Source organism: Chelon labrosus (assembly GCF_963514085.1).
Source record: "Chelon labrosus genome assembly, chromosome: 6".
Lineage (NCBI taxonomy): Eukaryota > Metazoa > Chordata > Actinopteri > Mugiliformes > Mugilidae > Chelon > Chelon labrosus.
Genome location: NC_140342.1, coordinates 14,013,084 through 14,039,325, shown reverse-complemented (window position 1 = coordinate 14,039,325; position 26,242 = coordinate 14,013,084). Strand labels below are relative to the sequence as shown.

Here is a 26,242-nt window from a genome sequence, read left to right as displayed (position 1 = left end):
AAAAACTTGCTTAAATGCAAATTTCCCAAGTTCCCAAGGTGAGCAACACGTTTTGTCTCGCATTGTCTGTGTCGTTTCACGTCGTATTCACCTCCGTGTGAAACGGAAAAATGACTCAAGCAAACTTCACAGCAAACTTTACCAGACTCGCCTTGCACTGGTTTCATTCAGGGATAGATAGTTTCCCAGTCTTTATTTCCTCATCTTAGCCATACGGATTGTGCTTCCCTCCATGTCTCGCGCTGCATGCCGTTCTGATCTGATTTGCATTGTTTGTTGTTGGTGGGCGCGCCCTTAACCTGCGTCCGCGTCCCACTTTGATTGACATGATCAAACAGCCCGCCCCGACCCCTGATGACAGCCCTCACTGCTTTCTCCAAACAGCGATTGGATAAATGCCAGATTATAAAACATGCATTTCAAAACTGGAGTCTGACTGTCAATAACAATGCGGGACAACGTCTCAATTTGCGGGACGTGTGAAAAGTAATGAAAATGCGGGACTGTCCCGCACAAAGCGGGACATCTGGTCACCCTAGCTGCTGTCAGCTATCATTTCAGTCTGAAATTGCCACAACCCTTCTCAGTTCTGTTCACCTCCAGGCGTCACATCCAGAGCTCAGGTCGAGCCACGGGTTTGTTTATGTCACATTATCACACCCGCTTTCTGCACAGTGATGTGATGGGCTAGTTACAGTAGGTACACGGAGCATAGATCCAAAAACGGTCCACAAGGTCTGTGAGTATTTCATGTGTGGTCATTTCTGAGACTGACTTCTGGAGAAAGACATTGCTGTAGAGTTTTTGGCACTCTGAGCACCACAGGCCGAGTGTATTTGAGGGAATCCAGAAATCTCTTCTGCTGACACCTATATGACTGAGCAACTCACATCAAAAGACTGTGTCTAAAGATAGACAACATGTCCGCACTTTCTCAAATGGGCCATTGTGAAGCCAAAAATAAGTGGATAAGTGAAGTCCAATCTTAAGCGTTTCTGAAGCCAGTATCGATCTGCAGCCTATACTTCCACTAGACTCAATTGCAGGCACACTCCATGAGCTTTTGACAGAGCCTGGCTGCTCGTTGTCTTGCTAAATATAATTTAATTTGCAAATTTAACTTACAAAAACAAAAAGACATGCTCGTTAGGTTAATTGGTGATTCTAAATTGGCCGTAGGTGTGCGTATGAATGGTTGTCTGTCTCTCTGTGGTAGCCGTGCGATAAACTGGCAACCTGTCCAGGGTGTACCACGCAATTTCGCCCGATGACAGCTGTGATAGGCTATGGCCCCCCTGCGACCCTTACAGGACAAGCGGTTACAGAAGATGAACGAACGAATGAATAAACTTACAAAAACACTGCAACAGTAGCTTGGTTTGTAAAGTTTACCTCAGAGCCACTCATTTTGTCAGTTTAAAACAGTGCAAGTTATGCAAAGTTTAAGTAAATGCTGGATCTGCAAGACAGTCTGCCAGAAACTCCACTACTTCCTTGAGAGCAGCTGTCAATCACAGCGGCCATCACAATGTTACTTCTCACTTTCACGGCATCAAATAACTATTCAAAATTAACCTTATCAGAAAAAATGTGATTGTGAAATGTGATATTGAAAAAAAGATTTTTTTTTTTGTATGTATTTGACATGTGCTTTGATGTTTGGCTCATGCCCCATCCACTAACATGGAGGAGGGCGGGCTTTATGAGCTATACTACACTCAGCCACCAGGGGGTGCTCCACATGCTTTTGGCTTCACTTTTGAGGTGTCCATTTTTACATACAATCTATGCTCACACCGAAAAAAATCTAAACGGAATAAATTGCAGCACAGGCCAGAGTATATATAGAATATGTATGTATTTGACTTTGGGGTATGCTGTCCCTTTAAGTTGGTCTCCGTATTTTAAAAGAAAGACTGCAGCTGAGGCTCTGGAGGGTCCCTGAAGGATATACAGCTGCGTTAAATACCCTTATGAATTGTCTTATTGGAAGTAAGAATTTTAGAGTGCGATTCAAGCTTGCTTAAACTTTGATCACTTTTCTTTTAGAGTAAACCAGAGATCAAACATTCAGTAAAATACAGCTAATCAGTCTTGAACATCCTGTGTGAGGGATGTTGGCACTGTATGGCCACTCACGACTCCTGACGCGCCATTCTTTGTCCGGATAGACTTCTAAAGTGATAGTTTTAATGATTTCTTTCTGACACTGATGGAGCCAAGCCTTCAGAACTACCCGTCACACTCAATCCAGCGATGACTCAAACCAGGAGCAAAGGACAGATGGGTGGTTAAGCATTACCACGCAAGAACAAAATAAAATGAAAAAATAGAATGAAATGAAATAAAGCAACATCATACATCGTGTTTCGTCCACACGATCCTTTAGTAACACCTGCGCACGCCCGCGCACAAAAGCACTAACCCCCTGAACATCATCCAGTCCGGTGACTCCAGGGAGGCAGCAGCACAGTGAGAGTGGAGGAGGGAGGCGGTCTCTCGCAGTTGCACCGCACCGGCACCGCTGCTTCAAGGCTACTGCCGGCTTTACTCTCATCTGGCGCACACACACTCACACACACTCACACACGCGCACACCTTGCTTTGCATCATGCAGGAGGGCTGACGATAAGGAACCTGTTACACGATGCACATGTGATGGCAGGCGGCCGCGCAGGGTCCTCCTCCTCCTCCTCCTCCGCAGAGTATAGCGACTTGCACCCCTGAGAGTCCCGCCGGCTTCGGTGGTCTTAACGAGGATATTGCGGCAATGGTGAAGAACAAGGCCGAAAACCGAACGCTTCAATATCAGCAAACTTTGGTGAGTTTCTCGTCATGCGTCGGGTATTGCAGGCCTTTTCAAGGACGCCTTACTGGACCGGGAGGACCGAGACGAAGCTGCTGCCTGCTCAGCTGTGTCCTGTAACGGAATAGAGGGGAGGCTGTGCGCAGCTATTCCGTATTCCTGTGCAAATCCAAATAATTTGTTAAAAAGGCTTTTTGTTGTGCCTCCCCTCTAGCAGCTACTGTCATATCCAGGATCCCACCCCTGCTCTCCCCTCATTCACCTTGATCCACAGGTGTTGCATCACTCTCAAGCTCTGCCTGCACCCACCCACATAATTAATTCTTATCCATTTAGATTCCACAAGAGCACGTCAGATTAATCTGTTCAGCTCACAGAAATACACGTATGGCTATCTCCAATCACTTATGGAGATGTTAACACCCTTGAAATATAGATTACCGAGTTCTAAGGTATTTCGCTCACGTCCTGTATTTCCTTATCGCTCGTGTTTCTCTTGCAGATCTCGTCCCTGCCCGGGCCATGTCTTTTACTCCCGTGTCATCTTTCCTCTCAGCCCTTCCTGTTTGCCAGAGTCGCCCCTTCTTTCCTTATGAACTAAAAGTGGAGTGTTTCTGAATATTAATTGCCTCATGCACCAGTTTTTCCACGCTCATGTCAATGCAGGACTGAGATTGATGCCCTGGAGCACTTCACACTCATATCTATATTCAGATAGAGGGACAAAGACAGATAGGCAAACCGGTGGTTTAAAGTGATAGGCTGATTTGTGTGTCTCTGACTGCAGTCTTCCTTTTCTATCTTCTTCTTTTTTTGCACACACATGCGAACAGGACACGAGATCTGTTGGTCAGCCTGTCTCAGTGCAGCTGGGCTGGACCCAAGTGGTACAGAGGTTTTTTTTTTTCTGAGCTCGTTGGTTTAAAGATCGATGCCGTGCCGTGTGTCTCGGTGCAAAGATCAATAGTAATGTAAAATGGCAGTCTGAGTCTCAGGGGAGCAGAACGTGCTCTCGTCCCGTTCCCTCTCCTTTGACCAGAGCGCTCAGACCAATGGCTTCGTGATTCACTCTCTGCATACCAGTCCATTAGCCCAAAACAGATGCATGTGTGTGTGTGTGTGTGTGTTCCTGCTCATGCATGCAGTGGTGCAGTGTGTGTCGTTAGTTCAAAGTGGCAGCGCTATCGATCAAATTCCATCCAGCAGGTGTAAGATGCTGTGGTGTATGTGTTTTTCTCTGAATGGCATTTAAACATGGATGTAAAACAAAGACAATCTGATAATCTGAAGGCTCTGAGTTTCTCGCAGGTGCAGTTGCAGCCTAAAATTGGACTCTAATGTTGACAAAAGGATCCTTTGTGTTTTATTGTTTGCCATCAGCGCGATTCAGAGGATTTTCAGTCATGTGTTTGCGCGCATTTTGGCAGCAGAGGAGCACTGGAGCTTTAGCAGGACTGAGCAGATGACATGGAGCAGATACAGAGGGTTTTGTCTGATATCTTTTCCAAGAGGAAGAAGGACAAAAATGTCATCGCTTCATTTACGTCTACATTTTATTTTTTATTTTTTGGAATAATCTTTTAATAGGACCAGAAATTTACCAAGACAAAGGGAGAATAATAAACGTTTTAATTTTATGGCTCCTGTTGGAGTTTTGCAGTCAGTTAGCAATGCTTGACAATCCATTAAGTGACAATGTGCCTGGTATCACAAATTTAATATATAAATGATACTAATGATTGAATTGCTTTAATTCCTAATAAGAAAGGAAACAATTCTCTGTTATGTAAATTAGAGCCATTCATATATTGTGCACTGATGCTGCACCAACCCGATTTCTTGGAAATTGCTTTGAAAGCATTTCACGTTCCCCTCCAGCTCATTATGCAAAGTGAAGAGCAAAACAGGAAAACAAAACCATTAAGACACTCACGGGGGAAGGCAATGTGAATGGACTCAGTTGTTTTATTTTGGGCAGAAGTCATTCTTTTTACTTGTGGAGATGCAGGAGCAATCCATAAGCAGCGACTGACAGCCGGAAAGCAAACAGGGTTCGGTGCATGGGTCACTGGGTTCTACAACTGTCAGGTGCAGTGCATGCTGGGAGAGAGGGAAGTGGCTGTCGGCCTCCCTGCCGTCTCCTGGGATGGAGGAGTGGAGCAGGTAAACTGAAGAAGAGTCAGAGACCGAAAAGAAAAGCGTTGAAGACAGACGGCGTTGTGGTGACTTGGTGTCGAAGTGTTGCCGCCTTCCATCTGAGGCTTTTTCTCAAAAAGCCTTTTTCAGAGGTGTGGGAGGTCTGGATGTGTCATAGGGTTGGCGTGTGTGCATGTGTTTTCTCTTTTCATAAGCGTGGGCAAGTTCGCTCCATAGGTCCAGTTATTGTAGTTTGTGAGTGTACTAGAGGTGCGTGGTGTGGGGGAGGGTATGTTCTGCACCTGCGCTTACGTACCTGCCTACACATAGGCAACGGCGCGCTCAAATGAGTGCGTGGTCAATCTCCGTCGGAGCAGATGTTAGCGACAGCGTGTTCATGTTCTTCCAGCAGCAGGAGGCTTCAGGATTTGGCTGCTGCCAGGATCAAAGTCATGATCCACCTGAGAAGGAAATGCCAACCCCACCCCTCCACCACAGGGCACTGCAGCACCGCAGACATGTATTTACAGTACACAAGCTGCATTCTCTTATCTAAGTGTATAGGATAGAGTATGCACCTTACAGCCATTCAACTGACAAGATCCATTACTGTTTTAAACCTTCTTCAATATATCTGTGGTTGATGAATATTTAAAGCCACGCTACTGCAACATTTTATGTAAAATACAGACACAGTGGTGCAGAAGAAGAGAATCCCTTCGTTTTGTTCCCTCGGTGCGTCAAAGTATTGGCAGGCTGTTTGTCCGACTAAATTCTTGTACATTTTCCCAACCACAGACAAAATTCAACACATGCATGTCTGTAGTTCTGCATGCTCACTACCAGTGCATGTAGTTTAACAGGTAGGGTGGTGGTACTTGCACATACAGTACATGGACTAACACTGCACATGCTAATATTGGCGTACTGGTAGTACGCAGTGCGCAGAAATCAGACACAGATTGTCTCCTGAACAGCAGTGAGCAAGCAAACTGGACTCACCAGTGCGAGGTCTGTTGCCTCTGTTCTCTTTTGTATTGTTTGGTGTGACAGACCAGTTGGCTTGGTAAATATGAGCGTGGCACTCTGCGCTTCACTTCTGTCACTTTAAGGCATTCCTGGGCTTTCAAATTAACCATTGTTAACGTTTGGTTTATCTGTACATTTATACTGTATATGTATAGATTCAGCTTCTTTCCCTTTTACTGGTTCTGATATATATACACACACACACAGCCTTAGGAGCGCTGTCTCCTCAGGGGGGGTCTAGTTCCTCGTAGTCAGCATTCTGTCCGTTCTCCCACACAGAGGCTGGCTTGAGTCCATTTCAGGCCCTTGCACTTCCAAACGGTGCTGTTACCTGCACAGCACTGAACGGTCCACTGCAGATACTGCAGGCAGGGAAAAAAAAGAAAAAAAAATCTAATTGCATTTGATTCTAAAAATAGACCATAGTCATTTTACTGTGTTCACAAACCGAAGTGCATCAACAGACATTAAGTATGTTGAAGTACTCCCAAAAAGGAGAAAGAGAGCAGCAGAAGAATGATACTAAAATGTACACTCACTTGCCAGTTCATTAAGTACATTAGTGAAACGAATGCATCCTAATATAATATTCCCGCACTTCATGACTGTTATAATATTCAGTTTACGTTGAAACGGTGTCAGAAAGGTGGTAGTTCAACTGTACGATCATTTTGGAGGACGTGGTTTGTGTTGCTGTTAAAATGGATTTAATTAAACACGAAAGTGTTTCTGTTATTTAATAGAAATAATGGAATTGGGTTTTGGTACAACACAATACATTAAAATACGATAGTACTACAAATCAAAGCCTTCTAAATGAAAACACGGTTGAATCAACAGCCCTCTCAGTTATTATAAACTAATGGTGAATACCATAACCTTCATAAGGAGTTAGTGCAGGACTGTTACATTAGAATGCATTTATTTTCACTAGGGTTCCTAATGAACTGGCAAGTGAGTGATATTATCAAAAATGCACAGTAAAAGTATTCCTAAAAGGAGAGTTAGATTTATGAGTTGTAAAATAATTAAAGTAATTGCTGTCTTATTGCAAATTACTTTTATTATCATCACTGATGCATGGATGTTAAATTCAAAAGCCTAAAAGAAGCATGCATACAGCTGTAGATATTTGTTAATTAATGTGTGGATTATTTTTAAGGATTCATTCAAAAAAAAGCTATAGTTATCTGCAAAAGCTCAGAAAATAGCAACATAGTTTTCTAGTCATTTAAAAAAAAAAAAAGGTTACCACTTGATTGTCTGTTGATTGACTAATCCATTAAGTCTCTACTCCAGGGGTGTCGAACTCAAAGACACAGTGTGCCGAATTTAAAAAACTGGGACAAAGTTGGAGGCCAGACTCGATATTTATTGAAATACAACAATTCAGCAATTCAGCTATTAACAGTCCTTGCCTTGTAGTAGCGGCAAGTTTTGTTACAGCCACGTTGGCTCGGCACAGTCCTTTACATTCATGAACAGATGATCTGCCTCCACCTGAAAGCTCCTGTTTTCTATCTTTCGTTTGGCCATTTTTCGGGGAGGTGTGGATTAAATTTGCCCGAGGTGACTGGTATCATGAAGTTGCTAATGAATGTCAACAGAAGGTGCTTGCAGGTCTTGATTGATGCGCCAACAAACCAGCAAAGCGCTCTGGGATTTGCAGTATTAGTGGTGCCTGCGATTTATACTGGCGGGCCAGCTCTAATCGACATTTGAAATGATCTCTCGGGCCAAATATAATTACAACATGGGCCAGATTTGGCCCACGGGCCTGAGTTTGACGTATATGCTCTATGATAGAAAAATATTGGGTTTAGTTACTAGATTTATCAAACAGGTTATATTCATGCATGATTGTGTGCCTTGTTTTGTAGAAAACATGTTGAGGTCTTGGTGCCATCTCAAGGAAGATACTCCCTCCTTCCGAAGAATAGATAACATGTTTGTTGCTAGGCAGTATGATTTGTACTGAAGATGATCTAGCATTGTGTATAAATACTGTTTCATTTTTCTGTTCTGGGAGCTCCTCTCCCATAACCTTGTGTTGTGTGAGATTCAGTGCACCGCTTGGATAAAGAAACGCTGACTTTGAGATCCTCATTGCAAGAATGGTGATTCCTTTTTTCACCTCACACTCTATTGGTTCAAATCCTGTTTAATGTACATGAACAAAAACATTTAAGTTGTACTAAATCACCGCACTGAGGTGTGTCAGGGGACACTGCAGCTAATGGACAAACTGGTTGGCAGTTCAATGTCAGTTCAAGTGTCGTGTTGAGCAACACGCTGTTGACCCTAGTTGCTCCTGACGGACGGTGCTAACATCCTGTGTGCATGAGTGAAAAGCAAAAAGTACCTGAATATTGTACTTCACTAGTTAAAATTCCTTCTCATCTTCCTGCTCCGAATCCTGGTAATGCTCATTTTAAACCTGTTGCAAACATAATCTCTGTGGATGAGAGTCATGACTCATGCAAAACAGCCCCCCACCTCCCCAAGTCTTCTTCCTGACAAGCTGTCACTCTCTCTGCTTGATGCTACAGCCTCCTTGACATCACCCCTCCACACACACACACACACACACACACACACCGCCATGCTTTGTGCGGCTCTCTGTTAATTTGATCGAAGTGGTTTGAGGTGTCTGGGGTTCGCATGCGTGCACATATCTCCATGACAAGGTTTTGCATGTTTACTTCACGGCGTGTGTGTGTGACTCATAGGTGACTATTCTAAAAGCAGCCTCTGCTACCTATGTTAATGCACACGTAGACGGTGAGATGAGTCAAACCTGTCTCTTCCTCCTTTAATTCAATTTCCAGTCCCTGGAGGCCACAGGGTTCAGATCAGATGGAGCACTTTAGTCCTCTAGTTATTCCGCTGGTCTCATCAATACTCACTCAGCAGGCGTTTAAGTAATCAAACTACTAAGGTCCCAAGGCATCAATCATTCTCCATGCAGTGATGGATCCTTCCTCTTCAAGAGAAGAAGAGATTAAAATCCGCTTATGAATATGTATTAACAAAAAAAAAGAAAGTTTTAGAAGTTCAAACCGTCAAATATTTGTCCTTGCCGTCTCCTCACAGTGAATAAATTATCCTGCAGTGTCTTGGGAGTTGCTGAATAATAAAGAACATTTGAGCTCATCTGTTGTGCTAGGCTTGCACATGGTCTGACTTAGAAAGGCGGCAGAGCGAGTGATGGAGCAGTAAAGTGGGGGGTCTTGCAGAGTGGAAACTCTGCGGACGTGTGGTGCTGTCTTCTTGTTAAAAAGCCGGTGGGTGATCCTGAACGGGAAGTTGTGGTGTTGGGTGAAATGTGAGCTGGGGCAGGGTAGCTTTTACTCCATATCTGGGAAAGACTTATGGGCTATTAACTTGTCAGTGCTCTCTGCTGGACAAACTATTATGGTGGCACTATTTGTAAATTACTACATTTTTACAGAGCTATTTTCTTGGATGACATACACTGCAATAAGCTCTGAATAGTTTCCTTGGGTAGATAAATCTTCTATTACAATATCTTGTATCCGGATATAGTAACGTTTCTGTAAAATAATTTAAGAAACTCTGGGTACTCCGGCTTCCTCCCACCATCCAAAGACATGCTCCTTAAGTTTATTGGTGATTCTAGGTGTGTCTAGGGTGTATCTGGTCGTAGGTGTGAGTGTGAATGGTTGTCTGTTTGTCTGTGTTAGCCCTGTGATAGACTGCATACCTGTTCAGGGTGTACCCCGCCTCTCTCCCAGTGACATCTTGGATAGGCTCCAGCCCCCCTGCGACCCTCCAGAGGACAAGCAGTTACAGAAAGTGAATGAATAAATGAATGAAATATTTACCAAGTGACCGTGTCTAAACAGTGTGATAATGTGGAAGACGTTTGCTTGTAGTGAGCCGGTAGCTCCGCTCAGCTTTACAGAGTGTCGCCGTGACTCAGGCCTGAAGACTGTACTATTTTAATTCCCTCTCTCTGCTCTCACAGTGTGATTCTTTGCTGTAACAGGCAGCTGTGTTCTGAGAAAAGATGTGTACACAGGCACACCGCAGTTAGATGGTGAATGAAAAGCTGGTGAACACTTTCCATCCATGATCAAGTTTGTTTTTCCATTAGACAGAGAGCAGATAGATAGTGCCGCGCCATTGCATCGCTCTGCACGTTTCCCATTCGAACTCTGGTTTTGAAGGTCCTTGAAGATCCGAACTTCTGTTGAGGACCACAGAGCAAAGAAACAATAAGTCACCTCCACAGATCTACAGCTGCTTTGATTTCCCATCCATACTGAAACCTTGTTTTTTCTTCTCCTACTTTAGATTGGCAAACTAGACCATATACAATTTCTGTTTTGATTCTGTTTTTTTCAGTGACAATTACAATGTTTTAGTTTTTGTCAATCTTATTGGCCACAATAGTTCTGCCTCCAGTCCCGGACCTGATAGGTTCTTGGTTGTAGAGAGGGGATTTGCTGCCAAAGAGCCGGTTCTTGTCGAAATGTGAGGAGCTGGTTCGCGCCCTCTCCAAACGGCTGTGGTATAAAAGGGGTAAAAGTGGTGCATTTAAAGGGGAACTACCATTTTTTACAACCTGATAACAGGTAACTCTGGACTCAACAGGGAATAGCACTAGCGTATCATAACAAAATATTGGTGAAATGAACGAGTTTCACGGCAGATAATGCGTTATTTAGAGGCTGCGTTTCGATGCCCCAGTCACTCCCACTATATGGATATACACAGCGCTCCACTGGAGCTAAATATCTTCCCAAGGACTCGGAAGTTATATGGATGAGTAAATGATTGTATTTTATGCCAGAAATAAGGTCCAGGTTGTAAAAAACGGTAGTTCCCCTGTAATAGTCAAAGAGCCACATATACTGTAAAGTTCCCTTAGCAGGAACTTAAAGGAACCAAAAACTAGAGACTAGAGAGAAGAGAATGAACATCAGAGTTACAGTGTATCCAAGAGATAGGCAGTAAAATGAATCTAAATGGATCATAATAATATTGACCTTGCTTGATCTGCTAAACTGATGTAAACTGATGTAACTGTAAATTCACCATATAAATGGTTAAAAGTTGGTTTTGCATCAGTATTTTGTTCATTTTTTGTTTCTGTTGCCTTCAAACGGCTGAAAGAACCGAATGGTTCCAGGATGAAATAGATACAGCAGCTGCCAGCATATAAATATTACATCAAAAACAAATTCCCTCATGGTATATACCCCATCTTTACGTTGCTTCACTCCAAATTACAGCCACATGACAGATGTGTTATTCCGTTTCACACCATTACATGTTTAAAAAGCAAATACTGTGGGTTTACTGTAGAAAGTTTATTTTATAAAAGCTAAAACTACTTATCCAAACACATACTTATTTGAATATCTCTGAAGGTGCATGTAGATACTACTGACATGGACATTAGTGCATAGCTGTAAAAGTTCTAAAACGTCCACCTCTGAGTGGTTTGGATCTGAATAGTTGACTTTTAATTTGTTTCTGTATTGTTCAAATAAGGGACTTGTTTGATAGACTGACTCGGCCTTTCGCGGTCAGTCATGATAGCTGCTGCTTCCTCTCCCTAGCATTACGATCTGTGAAAAACCAGTCAGCAGGCCAGCGGGAGGCAGGAGCTGAACTGGTTTAAAGGGTTGTTTGTGGTGTGGGAGGTAAACTGGTTACTGATACAGTAACAGCTCATTTAACCCACAGGGTCCCACCTGCTGCTCTCCCAGGGGGCCACGCTCCAGATGGCCCGTGATTGCTTTGTGGTACGAAATACTAACAGGTCCCGTTTATAGTCCAAGTGGGAGTTTGTCTGGTGCTGGTGGTGGGTTTGTGTGTGTCTATACTGCGGCCTGTGGGCGTGAAAATTACTTTGAGCCAGAACATACGATTCAGAAGGAAAGTTGGAATAGTGTAGTGATGATAAAATGTAGATCAGTTATCAACCAGCAGCGTCTGACACGTTCCTCTGTGCATTAATTCATTTATCAGGATCTGAAGACGTTGACAGATATGGGCCATTTAGGAAATACTAACGCAGTCGTGACGATTCTCTTTGATGAAGTGAAATTGGCCTCTAACTTTTGCAGCACACACTTGTTTCTTCACTTTCATTCTTAAAATTAGGGGTGTCCAGTAGAATTGTTCGGCACACGTGCGAACAAAATACTGAATCACCATCGTCAGTGACCGAATTAGTGGCTTTTTAGCAGCGGAGCTCCTCTAGCTGGTGACTGAGAGCATCGTTGTCAGCTCAACAGTGATTCACGGAATGCTTCTTACTGAAGGGCGGCAAAAGCCAAAGGAACAATCATGTGATAACTCGGTCGCAGTTGTCTGCTTGATCAAGCAACAGTATCAAGGCAGTGCTTCAAACCTAGATTGAGTATAATGATTTCATGTCTTCATGCTCATTAGGTTAACTGGTGATTCTAAATTGGCCGTAGGTGTGCATGTGAGTGTGAATGGTTGTCTGTCTCTCTGTGTTAGCCCTGCGATAGACTGGCGATCTGTCCAGGGTGTACCCCGCCTCTCGCCCGATGACAGCTGGGATAGGCTCCAGCACCCTCCGCGACCCTTCACAGGAACAAGCGGTTACAGAAGATGAATGAATGATTTAATTTCTTTTAATGCCCTTCTACATTTCAGCGTTAAAGGGAGACGTCAGCATAATAGATATCACCACAAAACTTCTCCAGCTTATAACTTGTTTTTTACAGTTATCTGAACACATTTCAAATCCAAAATATTTTATGATATAGAGTCAAAGTTTTTTCTATAGAAGAAATTTAGGATGTGTGTTTTATTTTAGGCTGTGAATGGTACATGAACCAACTTCACTGCAAAAGACTACAGAATGACTTTTACAGAAACCACTACAGTAAAGAAATTCAACAACAACATTTTTGTTTTTAATACATATCCAAAAGACAAAGTATGTTAAACACTTAAATATGTCATCTGGACATTCTACTAGTCTGAAGGAAGACAAAATGATGTGGAAGCTTAAGAGCTCAAAATGTCAAAACTGACCAATTCATGAAAAATCAAAGCCTTTTGCATCTCCCCCTTCTGACTGAACTTAATCCACTTAAATCCTAATTTTGTACAACCGGATAACTTATTTGATAAATGCCAAAATAATGATTTCCTTTTTTGTGAATATATAAAAAAAATAATTTCCTTCAGTTTCTGAAATACAAATTTAAATAAAATACACCAAAATGTGTAGTTTAGACACTTTTTACTAGTCTGAAAGAAAAATAGCCCCAAAACAATGTCCTGAATTAAACCCACATTAAATGCAATTGCAGACACATGGGGAATTGAACAAGGCTAAATATTGTACCTCATTTTATTTCTAAACATCATCCAATTCCCTTATTTAGGACTAAAATTGTTAATTTGGTATAGCATAACCCTGGATGGCCCAGTTTTGTCTAGAAAGCATTGAACACTTCACACATGCAAACTGCACTGCCTCCACTTTTAATCAGTGGTGAAATCTGTTTACATTTTCACGCCTCTGATATGTTTATGCATGTCTACTCAGCAGCTGCTTCTAGTTCCCGTCACCTCGCACCCGTCGGCTGCGAATTTTGCCATGTGTCGTACAGATGAGGCAGTGCTGCTGTCTGAATGTGATGCATAGCTACGTCTTGCTTTAATGCTCCCCAGCAGGGTTGGAGGTAAATGTGGAGGGCAATGAGCATCCTGACAGCAGGGTCCCTCCCCCTGCTCGTCAGTCAGTCTGAACCCTATACGGCTGTTCGGCTTTCCCTCTGCACCTCCTGCTCATGCGAGCAGAAAGAGCGAGTCTGGAAGAGTCGTGATTCCCATCTCAATGAGGATGGGGGGGGATTGGAGGAGTGGGACAAAGAGGGAAGTGGTGCAGAGCAGCGGAGGAGAGCTGTTGCAAGTTGTAGCACACCACAGGAATCTAGAGGGACTGTTATCAAAAAATAAAGAGGAAGATGTGGAAAGAGTCTGTAGGAGTCGTGCTGCTCATCTTAATGTGCTAGGAAGAGATCAGTGTTTGAAAGAAACCCCTACCAGTACTGCTAGTCATGCACAACACTTCTCCAGTGTGACGTCTTATCTACAATCAAGCGAGTACTGATATTTCAGTGCTGATAAACTAGTCTGAATGCATTTTTTGCTGTATTGTCAGATTTATGTATAGATTTTCAGCAAAGTACCCAGCTGTAATGCAACCTTGTGCTTTCTCAGCACAAATCGGGAAGAAAGGGGTCACATTACAGGCTCGGCTACACGGCCTCCACCTCAGTAGGAGTGACTTTCAAATTCAGCCATTCAGACAAGACCCAGTTGTAAGGCTGTGTTTTCACAAGCTTTTTATTAAAATTTGACAAGCGCCGTCATCGCCTCAGTTTGGTGTCTGGCGCAGGTGTGGTCCTCTGCTCCGTCAGGATCACCTTACCGCTCGAGACTAGGGCTCCCTGGCTGGAGACTTTCCTTGCTGCAGCTACTGCTCTTCCTGCAATAGGAGTGTCCAGTTAGAATGAACTGTGCTGAAAAGACTGACGGCCCGACAGCGGTGTATCACTTTGATATTGATCAAGTCGTTTGTCAAATACTCTGGTTCCAAGCCTCTGGAGAGACCTGATGAGTTCCTTTTCAGCTTGGAAACCTTTAGGGCCAACAATTACAAGATCTATGCAGATACATTTTCCGTTACAAACATTACACTTTATATAGTTCCAGAGATTGCTGTGGCATCAATAAATCACTGTTGCTTAACCAAGAGGTCAGAGATTTGAGATTAAAGCATAATATAGTTGCAATCATTGTTTAATACAGTACTCACGTTTACGGTGACACGTCTGCTCACAAGTGTTTATGCCGCTTGGATAACACACTGCTGTAGCACAGTGGATGAATACCTGAAAATGAAGGCATGTTGCAGGTTTGGTCAAGGAAGCTTGAGCAGGGTTTCTTTTAATGATACCAGTATTGTAGAGCTCAGCTGTACCGTGTCTCTCTGCGGAGTAAAGGTGTTTGGATCCACAAACGTGAACATCTTACTGATGAAACGTTTGTGGTGGGTTGGGAACTGAAGCCCAGAGGAGCCATCCACAGGAACCACTGTGGTCAGGTATCGGTCATCCTGGTAGGGACACCTGTAGTGTAGTTGAATAGATCAGCCTTACTACAAATACGATTAGATGGCATGTACATTAAAGTTTCAGTTTTTGTTTTATATACCCATTGACCAGAAGGTTCCACTGTGGCAGGCTTTCAGGATTTGGGGTGGAGGTGGCCCAGCAGTGCTCAAGGTTCAGGATGATGTTTGGATCCGACCTCTCCAGGAGACGAACCTCAATATAGACAGGCTCCTTCAACGCTTTCGTGATCGGGTAGTCTGATGCAGTGTAGAAGGAGCTATATGCTGCTTGTTCTGCAATTAAAGTAGTGAAAGTTTAGGATAACACAAACCAAAAATTCTGCTATGGCATTAAGATTGTGCCACTCACCCTCCACACATCCTTTTGAGCGGCACCGTCCGCTGCCTAGTCGGAGCTCCGCTCTGAGGTATCCTGAAGCCGAGACCGGTAGAGGAGGAGGAAGAGGGTTCACCTCTATGACGAGAGCCTCCACAGCTGTGCCAGAGTACCTACACTGGAACAATAACCTGTCGGCAGAGCACAATACTTCACTGGTCCGTCTCAATACCCACACTAAATAGTCAAGTGCCTACTTAACTACCACAGTGGCCATTAAGACTGAAGTGTGTGGCTGTTCAAAGCTCACGGAAACACTTGTGGATAATAAGGACATCCTGTTAGTTCAGCAAAAAGTGGTACACGATTGGGATCAGATGTTTGCCGTAATAAGGAACAAGTGTACAGGGTTATATTCAAAGGGCCTTTCAAAAAAAAAAAAAAAAAAAAAGTGTAGCTAGAGAAGCATGGATGTCTGGTGTACCCAAAGGCAGTATACTTTGAAGTACTGTATTTGAAAGGTATGGAAGATCTTAACCTTTGAAAGCCGTATACATGTTTTATATAGCAGACGGTCTGAAGAATATTTGTGCATGCAGGGTCTGTTCTGGTGTTGAACAGTGGACTGATGAATAAAGATTTGTGTTTGGCTCCGACCGCTGCTTCCGAAGGGGGATTAGGAAAAAGAGATGCTTCTAAGTGCTGGTTAAATGAACTGCAGCTTAGTTTCCCAGCGTGGGACACGTTTGTCTACCTGGTAGTGCATGAATCTGTACTTAAGTGCTCAAGACTGCAAGATTACATCCCAGGAAACCTAAGTGGTCAGGAAAGCAGAAAGGCTCCCTGATTATTATTTATTTGTTAAATTAAACATGCACTCACTCAAAATGGCTGTCCCTGGTGATCGATCCTTTGGGTCCAATTCCCACCTCATAAGAGGAAGACATGTGGTTTTCATACATCACATAACCCTCTTCCACCTGCGGAGAGACAACCATTTGTCAAATACCAAGACAGAAATTACACATTATGAGATAGGATGGGAATGAGATTATGGTTTTATAAAGATTTGATAGTTGATAGATGAGGCAGGGACTTCCATGAATGTGACATGCATAGGATCCTGCTCCGATTTCCCTTTTAAGGGATGACCAAGTTTGTCTATTCTCATATTAAAACATGTTAGGGAATCCAAATACCAACCCACCGTCACTGTTGTGCCACATGCCGTCACAGGGAGCTGAAAGATGGCAAAGGCAGAAGTGACACCAACAGCGGTACACAGGGCGTCATTTGTTTGTAGCAGGCTGATTGAATGCACATCTATGGGTGGCATGGTGGCCTCTCTAGCTACAACCACCACAAACTGGCCATCCCTGGTACACTGCACCGTCACTGAGCGAGAAGACAGATGGACGAATTTCTGTTACGGCTGTTTTGTAGATTTTATGCCCACCACCACATTATGCGCAAGAGGCACTAGAAACCACTTGAAATCACAGATACCTGCTTTCCCATAGTAGCACTGGCGCCCGTCAAAGCAGCAGTTTATGTTTGCACACCGCTCAGCAGTGATATCTTGAGGCCCACACCGGATCTTCTCATCCTCCTCCACCCGACACTTGTCAAAAGGAGCTGCAGGTGGAGGGACTGTCGACTGTTGCTTAGGCTGCTGAACAGGAAGAGAAGGTTGGTGTTTCTGCACAGGTGGTGTCCAGTAATGCTGAGCAGTAACATCAAAAACCAAAACAACAACACCAAACAGATACTGGAAAGGCTCCATTATGGTGTTGGCAACTACGCACTGGCCAAAACTGCAAAAACATCCCCTGTTTCTGAGACGCAGTCTTTATACATGATTGACTGTGTGTAGTTCGATGCGAACTCCTCCTCTCGTTGTTAGGAGTCAATTGTGTGACAGCCCTGCAGAGTTAATCAGCTGGGAGCTGACAGGTGGAGCCTATTGTCTGCTCATCTGTCTGAAAAGAAATGATTACACGACTGTTGAGTCAAAGCTGAGTGGATTTTTCTAAAGAAAAGCTGTGAAATAATAAAGAGTTTTGAGTTGCAGTGAAATTTTTTTTTGACACCTGGTTCTGTTTTCTGTTTACAGAAGCTGAATGTCTCGCTGATACTCAATGCAGTATCAACTTTTTAAATAATAATAAAAAAAAAAAATATGCATCACACTGACATTTCCTCCACTGCCTCCCTCCTGTATATGAGCTCTATTTTCCTGTCTTTCATGTACACAGATGTATGGGCGGTACACCCAGGAGCTGGGTGTGTATGCCAAAGAAGAGGCGGCCCGCCTACGGGATGGAGGGGTGCGGGATGGTGGTGGACTGCGGAGGAACACCAGCGTTCGCAGTCGTGCTGCAGATCTTCTGGAGTACGAGAAAGACCCCTGTGCAAAGTGCCAGTGTAAGTGATGGTCACACAGCAAGCACTAAACCATCTTCACACTGTCCGAGCAGGGACAGAGTGTGCAGGTAGTGCAGCGCTCAGACATGGCCTGAAGGTCAGACTAATGCAGTGTTTCAACAAAGTCAATCAGAGCGTGTGTGTGTGTGTGTGTGTGTGTGTGCGTTGCCTCGAAGCAGACTGCAGCGCTCCAGTAAGCATGAAAGTTGTGTGAAAACACGTACTTCTTGAAGTACAGCACGGCGACTACCTGACACAAGGGAGACGGAGAGAATGTGAACATGATTAAATGTGACTGATCTGAGCAGTGACTTCCAGCCAACAAGGGCGGTCTCAATGTCGGCCAAAGAGGGCCCCCTCTGCTGGCTGCCACTGGCCCACAGTGTGTCTGTGTGTGGAGATGTTGGCTTTGCTGTGTGCGTGTGTGTGTTTTTGTTTGTCTGAGCAGGACTCTGATCTGGACTGTCAGATTATTTTATGTCTAGTCCTCCTTGATGACTGCAGATAAGGGAGTGGCGTCAGGAGAGAGCTCCACTTTAGACTGATGTGCTCAACAATGAAAGGAGTGACAGATTGTCACTGTGTGTGTGTCTGTGTGTGTGTGAGTGCACATCCTCTGTTTGTTTTCAATGACCGAGACATCACGTTCTGCATTTTTTTCAGTCTTGCAGCTCTACAGAGTTAGAGAGCTAGAGATCCAACTGTTATCTGGGATAGATAAGATAATTTCATCAATTCAGCCCCAGATATCAACTATATGAGCAACTATCTTCAAGTCAATAATTTAGTAAATGCCAAAAATACAGTATTTACAGCTTCTCGAACATGGAATTTACTTATTTTATATTATTGTCTTTACACTGTATCTCTGGGTTTAACTGGACAAAACAGGATACACATGCTGGTTCTGAAAGCAGCTGGAAGTTGGTTATTGTAGTTTGGCCTGCCGCAGCATCAGCTGTAACGTATGTGACTTGTAGACGAAGTTAAGGTACTTTACAATACAAACCCTCAGGGCACCATTGTTGTCATTGTTGCTGCTTCTCAAACTCTTAAGTCCATCAGACCTGAACAGACATAAACTGAGTCTATAGTCCTCACCGCAGCTAATCGGCATCGGCTCGCTTCCTGCCTGCCTCCCCTCTGTCTCGCCCCATTGCTTCTTGTCTCTCTCCTCTGACACAAAAAGGCCACATATAAATCTGAACAGACATGAGGCACATTTTAATGTTTAGTTTGACTTTTTTAGCTTTCTCCATACACCAAGAAAAAGACCCCAGACCTCGTCTTAGAACCTAAAAGTTTTCTGTCCCAGTATAAATTGTGTGCATCCCATTTAAACATGAACTGTTAACAGCTTGTTTGGCATTAATTTAATGGTAATAGTCAAAATCCACAATGACCTAACATGTTCTTTAGTCATAAACCGCTGATTATGATTTGGTTAAATGGACGTCTTAAAACACATCATCTCTCTGAAATAGAAACTAGGCAATCAGAGAGAAAAGTGTTTTCACAAGTGCTTTCACAACTGAGCCAGTGTGGCTGTTTTCCAGGATCCATCTCTGCCTCCCTGCCCTTGTGACTAGTGATGTGATTAAAGAGCGATAGATTGCACCATAGGTGAAAGCAACACTATATCAGCCCAGCCTTGCTCGCCCGCTGTAATGGAAGCCATTTAAAACAATCACTCTCAGATTGGGGGCCAGCCGGAGTGATTTGTGTGTTCACTGTCTGCGGCGTGTGCTCATAGATCAAGAGGTGTTTGTATTTTTAGACTCATCTTCACAGAGATGCTCAGGCTGGCCGGCGCTCTGCTGTTGGCTTGTTAGGTAAGGTGTACAGAGAGAGAACCTTCGGATTTGGTGCTGGTGGGAGTTTTAGTGTTTTCCTCTCATGCAACTGTGTGGGAACATCATCTCCGTGGGTGATGGACTATGAGTGTGTGGTTCAGATCAGTAACTGGAGATTTTTGAACAAGGCAGCCTACACACGCAGCCAAAGGCTCTGCTGCCGGTCGTGATGGAGAGCTAAAAACAAGTACTCCCTCACTGTGTTTATTTTGACTCATGAAGGGAAAAAATTCTGGCGTTTTATAGCCGATGATGCTCAGATCTCTGTCTACAGGGTTATTCCAAGGTTCAGCCAAGGATAATGATTCACTCTGGGCCGTCCATCTTTGAATATACAGTTTGTAGGGGGAAGATCTCCTGTATTTTCAGCATTATTTCTATAATTAAAGCCAGCTGGTGTCAGGTGAGGCAATGGAATGATATCAGAGGTGGAGAAAATGTCTGGTGTTGGGTGTGATTTTATTGCGGGATCAGGAGAAGACATCTGTGAACCCCACTGAGCCTGCGGATGTGAGCACGAGCCAAGATGCACATGGAAGTTTGTGGCGTTGCAGGTGCCAGACAGGATGTGTGTGTGCACTTGTGCAACTATCTTTATGAGGACTAGTATTAATCCAGCAGAGTGAGGACACTGACTGGAAGTCACTTTTGTTTTTACACCCCGTCAAGGGGCTGTATTTTAGTGTTAATGTAGATTTAAGTTGAAGTTAGGTTAGGGTTATTTGTGTTGTTTGAGGTCAAGGTAACGAATTATGCTTGTGAAAATCCTCACTAATATAGAAATAAAACATGTACGTGGGCGAGAGAGCAAAAGGAATAAAGAGAGAGACGCTGTGGGAAATTCTCCAGATTTTCTCATAAGATAATGTCCAGCCAACTGTGCAGTATACATCTTGAAGAAAAATGGCTCAAGTAGATTTTTCTATCTTGTCTTGATGTGTGTACCTGTCACACACATGGACATAAGCGTTTGCATGTATGCTCCATGTTTGCGTGCGCACGCTCTGTGCTGGCACAGTGCCATCCAGCAGGTGGCCCGGCTGCTGGTACAGCTTGCCCCGTCATACACGCAGTTGTGCTACGTTTTCCCTCGGGATATTCAGCATCCCGTTATGACCCAACTTCTGCACCAGAAATACTGCCGCACTGTTGTGTTTTTTGTTTTATGTACTATACTCTGAATTAATGTTGTGTTGAAGCATGTCATTTAGACAGCAATAAATACTTTTTTCCTGTAATTTTAAAAATGTTCTGCAAGCAGCGTAATCACAGATTTGAGCAAGAACAGAAAAAAAGAAATGTACCTTAATATTCACATGTGGTAAACTTGGCTTTTGTGATATTTTTGTCACATTTTATACAGTTCTTCACCACAGAGATATGATTTCAAGTCTTTGCTATCCCTAAGACAGAAAAACTAAAAGGTAGAAAGAGACATCTGACGACATATTTTTCTGTAAATGTGAATCAGTGGCAGTGTTCAAGTATCTGTGTGATCTGCTGTGATTAGAGCTGCAGTGATAAGTCAGAAAGTGAATCAAATAAATTGTCATTTTTTTGGGATTGAAAATGCCAAATATGTGTTTTCGTTTTATCTGATTTGTTGCGTTTGCTTGTCTTATAATGTTAGTTGTGATTCTCTCAATGGGATTTCTTTGTGACTCTTTTACTGTCATCCATACATGAGTTGCTCCCGTCTTTTTCTGAAACCTGACAGTTTAGTCAACGTCACCTACAGAGTCCCAGGCTTGAGATATCTGGACTGTAGTTTTCATGAAGTATGGATCGGGCAAATGTGTTAGTGGCACATTTTTAACTTCTCTGGGGACGGGCACATCTATGAATGCTCTGGATATTGGAGTGAATTCCAGGCTTTGGCAGTGTCCGCAGACAAGAGAGAAGAAATGAGTCCAGTGATGCTTCTTTTAGCTGACCTAGCTCAGAGTTATAGATTATAATGTAATAATTGAATTCATAACCATGACCTAGCTTTGTTATGTCTCTATATTCTCCTATTTGAAGTGAATTAAGATGACGCGATGCTCTCACTCTCATCAGTTTCCTCACATAGTAATCTGCTTTGGTTTATTGTCTTTTCTCTTGTGCCTGGTAAATCGATAAAATCTCCATTCACTCTGCTCATTGTGTTTTTTCAGTCCCAGTTTTTTCTCTCTTTTCATTTCAGATTGGATCTTTCTTTCCACACAGTGGGTGATTAATTGTTAGTTTTTCCCCTCAGTGTATTTTTTCTCATACGTGATCAGAGGATTTATGTCCAGTCATGTCTTGAAATGTATTTTCTCTACCGTGCAGGTTAAACTGGTTTAAAAGAGATAAAAAAAATCATCATCACACTATTTTTTGATGCTATGGGCTCTTTGATTTGTCTTTAGTGTGTTGTGTACTGTTTGCAGTAGCTTTGTGAGGAATATTTACTATAAGCCAACGGCGACAAAAATGTCAGTTGAATTTGTCTTTTTAAACATGTGTTGTTTAAATGTTGTTTAAATATTGTTATTTAAAGTGTGGTGTAGCTTCAGATTAACTTAGCTTAGGTAACGTGAGGTGGGGCGACTGGCTTCAAACCAGGAGCATGGGAGCAAGAAGACCACTGCATTAGCCAGCTGTTAACAATGCACTTAGCCTAGCTTGGTAACTTTATCTAGCTAGCTTGATAGCATCAAGGTGGGCATGTTTCAACAACAAGGCTTCATTAAGCCCACCTTAGCCCCATGCACAATTTTATATTATCCCTGAGGGGGCGGAGTCTAACACAGGCAAGATGGCTTCAATCCTACTCCTCAGAAATTCAGTGGGTAACGTCCAGGGGGGTTGGTCCATCCTTTATAGGGATATTTTTACAGAGCTGAAGTGTACACACAGAGGACTTTTTCAACACCGTAACTTTCATCATCTCATGTAAAAGTACCTCTTTACAGGCCCATCACACCTTTAGTTATACAAATATCTTGTTTTTGCTTTCTTCCGTCTCTTTCTGTCTCTGTGCCCTTAGTGTGTGCGTCTCGCTGCCAGAAGTTCCTGATCTCGCGGGTCGGGGAGGACTGGATTTTCCTCATTCTGCTCGGGCTGCTCATGGCTCTGGTTAGCTGGGTCATGGACTACGCCATCGCTTTCTGCCAAGAAGGTAGGAAAGAGACAGAGAGCGAGAAAGAGAGGGGAAGAATTTAGAAAGGCAGGTGGATGGTGGGTGGACAGACTGTGAATATAGGCTGCATTAAGCATTAATCCCTGAGACGTCCCTTTATAATGAACTGTCAGGCATCACAGGTGGAAGTGGAATAATCATAAAATATTTATACAAATTGAGTGGCAGGCTACCGCTGTGCTATATTGATCTCAAACATGAGCTGATAAACTTGCTTTCATCCATATTTAAGGTATTAAAAAGATTTTTACTGTTGCAAAGCATCAAATGCATCAAGCCTAAGTCTGACACTTGAATTGACTTCAAATTTACATAAGCTAATATTTTTATTAATTGCAAACCAAATCATTTGAAATGATTAAATGGTAAAATTCTTAAAACATTATTTGATGCTTTGAATTTAGTCCCTCTTTCTCAAGCATGTTATCAGAGGGCCTATTCTGAAGATGATCTGTCTAATAAAGTTCCTCCGGATGTGAGTGTGAGAGACGGAAAGAATAAAAAGTAACAAAAGAGGAGACTTGTTCCTATGAGATTGTACTCTTGGCAGTATTTGATTTCTCAAGTGTTGTAGAAATGATTCACTTGTGCATCAGGAGCAACTTTAACAAATCTAAGCTGGCCAAAACCCAAAACACATGAAATGTGGTTGTCACACCTCACTTACTCTGCTTAATTTAGCTGGTTAAACCTGTGTTATCTCCTCCTGCTCTCTGAGGACCACCTGTGCTGCAGTTTAGTCATTCTGGTTTACGTCTCAGTCATTTAATAGTGATTTCATTTAGGTTGTATCACAGGAAATGTTTAACTGGTAGAGTTTATGAGTCACACTCGAAACCACAACTTCAGATTAAACAACATGCCCTGAACAAGTAGAGGTTACTGTCAATGCCCACCGTATATTTTGTGGTCGGCTATATTGATATGTAAAATAATAACAAAGGGCCTCAGGGGTGTTGAGGTGAACATAAGGTTAGGGTTAGCAAGAAATATGTCAACATATTGAAGATGCAGTTTTTCTACTTTTGCGTTAAGTTACCTTCTAATTTTATTTCTCTGTGCACCTGAAAAAGGTTTCGAGAAAAAAAAAAAACTTAAGAAGGTTATATTGTCTTAACTCATCCAAGTAAACATGTGGTAACATATGGAACCAGGGTTGCAGGACTTGTTGGAAATATGGTATTGGAGGCAACAGAAAGTGAGAGTCTTTCATGAAACACTGCTCTGCCTTGAATGAATTAGCATGCATTTCGAATTTCTAAATCCTCTGTCTTCCCCGTCCAAAGCCAGATTTTCGAACATATCCTTACTGAGCATTTTTTGAAGATGCATTTTTCAGATGTGAAAGCTACTGGTTCAATGTGGACAAAGCACCAAAACTGTAAGAAGTAGACTCTCAAATGTGGCCTGCTTAGCTTTGATGTATAAGATCCAAATATTTTCTTCTTCAGCATCTTTATTTTTTTTTTCTTGAAATGGTCAATTTGCTAGTAAGAGAGCTGAATGATGAATGAGGAGAAGGCCATAGAGCTGCATGAATTATTAGGCAGAGAGGGTCAAAGAGAAGAAATCAGTATTAGCTAGTGAAACTGGTTCTTAAAATTTTATTTTTTCTTTACTGCGTTATACTGAGATAAAGTTACTTGTGTGTGTGTGCAGCACAGAAGTGGATGTACGGGGGACTGGACAGTAACATGCTGCTGCAGTACATCGCCTGGGTCACCTACCCTGTGGTCCTCATCACTTTCTCAGCAGGATTTACGCAGATACTGGCGCCTCAGGCTGTGGGTAAGACACACGCAGAAATTAAGCGTAAACATCTGTATTCATATCACTTATTCACAGTCGTACATCTGTGTTTGAATAGTGTAATTGGCTCTGTAGTGCACCATAAGGGCTCCAAGGACATGTGCTGTACGTCTCAGCGGTCACATCTGCGGGAAACTAATAAAATATACCTCTGTTGGATTGAGCATTCAGAAAACTATATGAATATCAATCAGTCCGCCCATCCCCCCTCCCCACCCCATCCCCCCACCCCACTCTTCATTTATTCCTCTCATCCATCCCTCTGTAATTGCTTTCTTTCAATTCATCTTTTCTTTCTACTCCATCATCCCACCTGGCATCTGTCTCTTTTCATTTCAGGTTCGGGTATTCCTGAGATGAAGACGATACTCAGGGGCGTGGTCTTGAAGGAGTATCTGACTTTTAAGACCTTTGTGGCCAAAGTGATCGGTCTGACCTGCGCTCTAGGCAGTGGGATGCCTCTGGGAAAGGAGGTAGAGGGCTTATTCTTTTCTTCATCCCTTCCCATCACGGTCTTCTCGGCCTTACAAAGATGAATGATTGACAGCTTTTGAACTCGCCTGTCAGGAGGATTTTACTTTGTTTTTTCTAGTCCCATTAAAGTCATAGCTGCAGAAATAAAAATATGATCCACTGCTAATTCATGGAGTAATAAAGACATTTATGTGTGAACCAGGGCAGGATTTCATCGTGTAAATGTTTTTGAGTAATGCCCCTGTACTTGAATGCAGCATGCTCTACTCTGTTTAAATGTGCTTTTAGTCATTTCCCGTTTAATGACATATCTTTCTCTCTCTTTCTCTCTCTCACCGTCCTCCTTCTCAGGGACCCTTCGTTCATGTTGCCAGTCTGTGCGCCGCTCTCCTGAGCAAATTCATGGCTGCTCTGTTTGGTGGGATTTACATGGTGAGGATTGTAAATATGTTGAAAACTGATATATAGATGTTCCAGCAGGCTGAAGAGCAGAGCTGTATTTCCAGAGAATTTTCCTCTGTACCTCGAAACAGAATCATATAATTATTATCCCTCCATCTGTACGGTGGTGAAACTGCAAAAATAAAAACAAATGTGGTTGAAGGTGGACTCTTTATCAGGTTGACCATGACGTCTGGGATTTGTTCATGGTTAAAAGGGAAAGAAATCCACATAAGACATTTTAAATTATTAGAATAAAACAATCATTCGTGATGTTTGATGTGAAACTATTGTCTCACCATAACTCACCATTCATGGATGACATGATGTTGACATATTTCAACTACAATTAAGCTCCTGAAATTTAAACTAGCCTTAAAATGATCAATTATAATGAGACGGAAATGCACGCAAGACCAGCAATGCATTAAGGCTGTTTAAAGATTACAGAACACTATATATTATTACTAGTTGCCTACACTAAATGTCACTGAACCAAAAAAGTATAAGCTCCATTTTCAGCTGCTGAATCACAGAGACATTTACAGTAGTGAGTAGTGAGGCCTGTTTAGGTGCTGATTGTACAAAGTGGGTCAGTGTTCGCTTCCCCAAATCTGGGTGGGAAAGTTAAGGA

General features: G+C 42.8%; 2 protein-coding genes across 2 annotated transcripts in view; one reads left to right on the top strand and one right to left on the bottom strand.

The window, feature by feature from the left end:
- Positions 1–2,770: 2,770 nt before the first annotated feature.
- clcn2a (chloride channel, voltage-sensitive 2a) overlaps positions 2,771–26,242 on the top strand; it is a gene marked incomplete at both ends in the record, with an annotated part of 40,156 nt that continues 16,684 nt past the window's right edge. Inside the window, 6 exons of the mRNA XM_084547074.1 lie at positions 2,771–2,821; positions 17,697–17,865; positions 22,732–22,863; positions 24,544–24,672; positions 25,033–25,166; positions 25,519–25,599. Of these exons, the coding sequence (XP_084403200.1) occupies positions 2,771–2,821; positions 17,697–17,865; positions 22,732–22,863; positions 24,544–24,672; positions 25,033–25,166; positions 25,519–25,599 (696 nt within the window). The remainder of the gene's footprint in view (positions 2,822–17,696; positions 17,866–22,731; positions 22,864–24,543; positions 24,673–25,032; positions 25,167–25,518; positions 25,600–26,242) is intronic.
- LOC311489800 (zona pellucida sperm-binding protein 4-like) lies at positions 14,318–17,256 on the bottom strand. The gene is made up of 8 exons (XM_084547075.1): positions 16,948–17,256; positions 16,649–16,836; positions 16,324–16,421; positions 15,475–15,632; positions 15,206–15,398; positions 14,973–15,120; positions 14,808–14,883; positions 14,318–14,477 (listed from the first exon to the last, which is right to left on the bottom strand). Exons 1-8 carry the CDS (start codon positions 17,222–17,224, stop codon positions 14,359–14,361), a joined length of 1,257 nt encoding a protein of 418 aa, XP_084403201.1. The 5' UTR covers positions 17,225–17,256; the 3' UTR covers positions 14,318–14,358.

What these genes read in the sequence shown, in the direction of transcription:
- LOC311489800 (XM_084547075.1), bottom strand. Translation starts at nt 17,224, where the DNA reads ATGGAGCCTTTCCAGTATCTGTTTGGTGTTGTTGTTTTGGTTTTTGAT. An exon ending in GTGCTACTATGGGAAAGCAG is followed by an intron (nt 16,837 to 16,947) that starts GTATCTGTGATT and finishes CTTCTCGCTCAG; the next exon opens with TGACGGTGCAGTGTACCAGG. An exon ending in TTACTCCGCAGAGAGACACG is followed by an intron (nt 14,884 to 14,972) that starts GTACAGCTGAGC and finishes CTTCATTTTCAG; the next exon opens with GTATTCATCCACTGTGCTAC.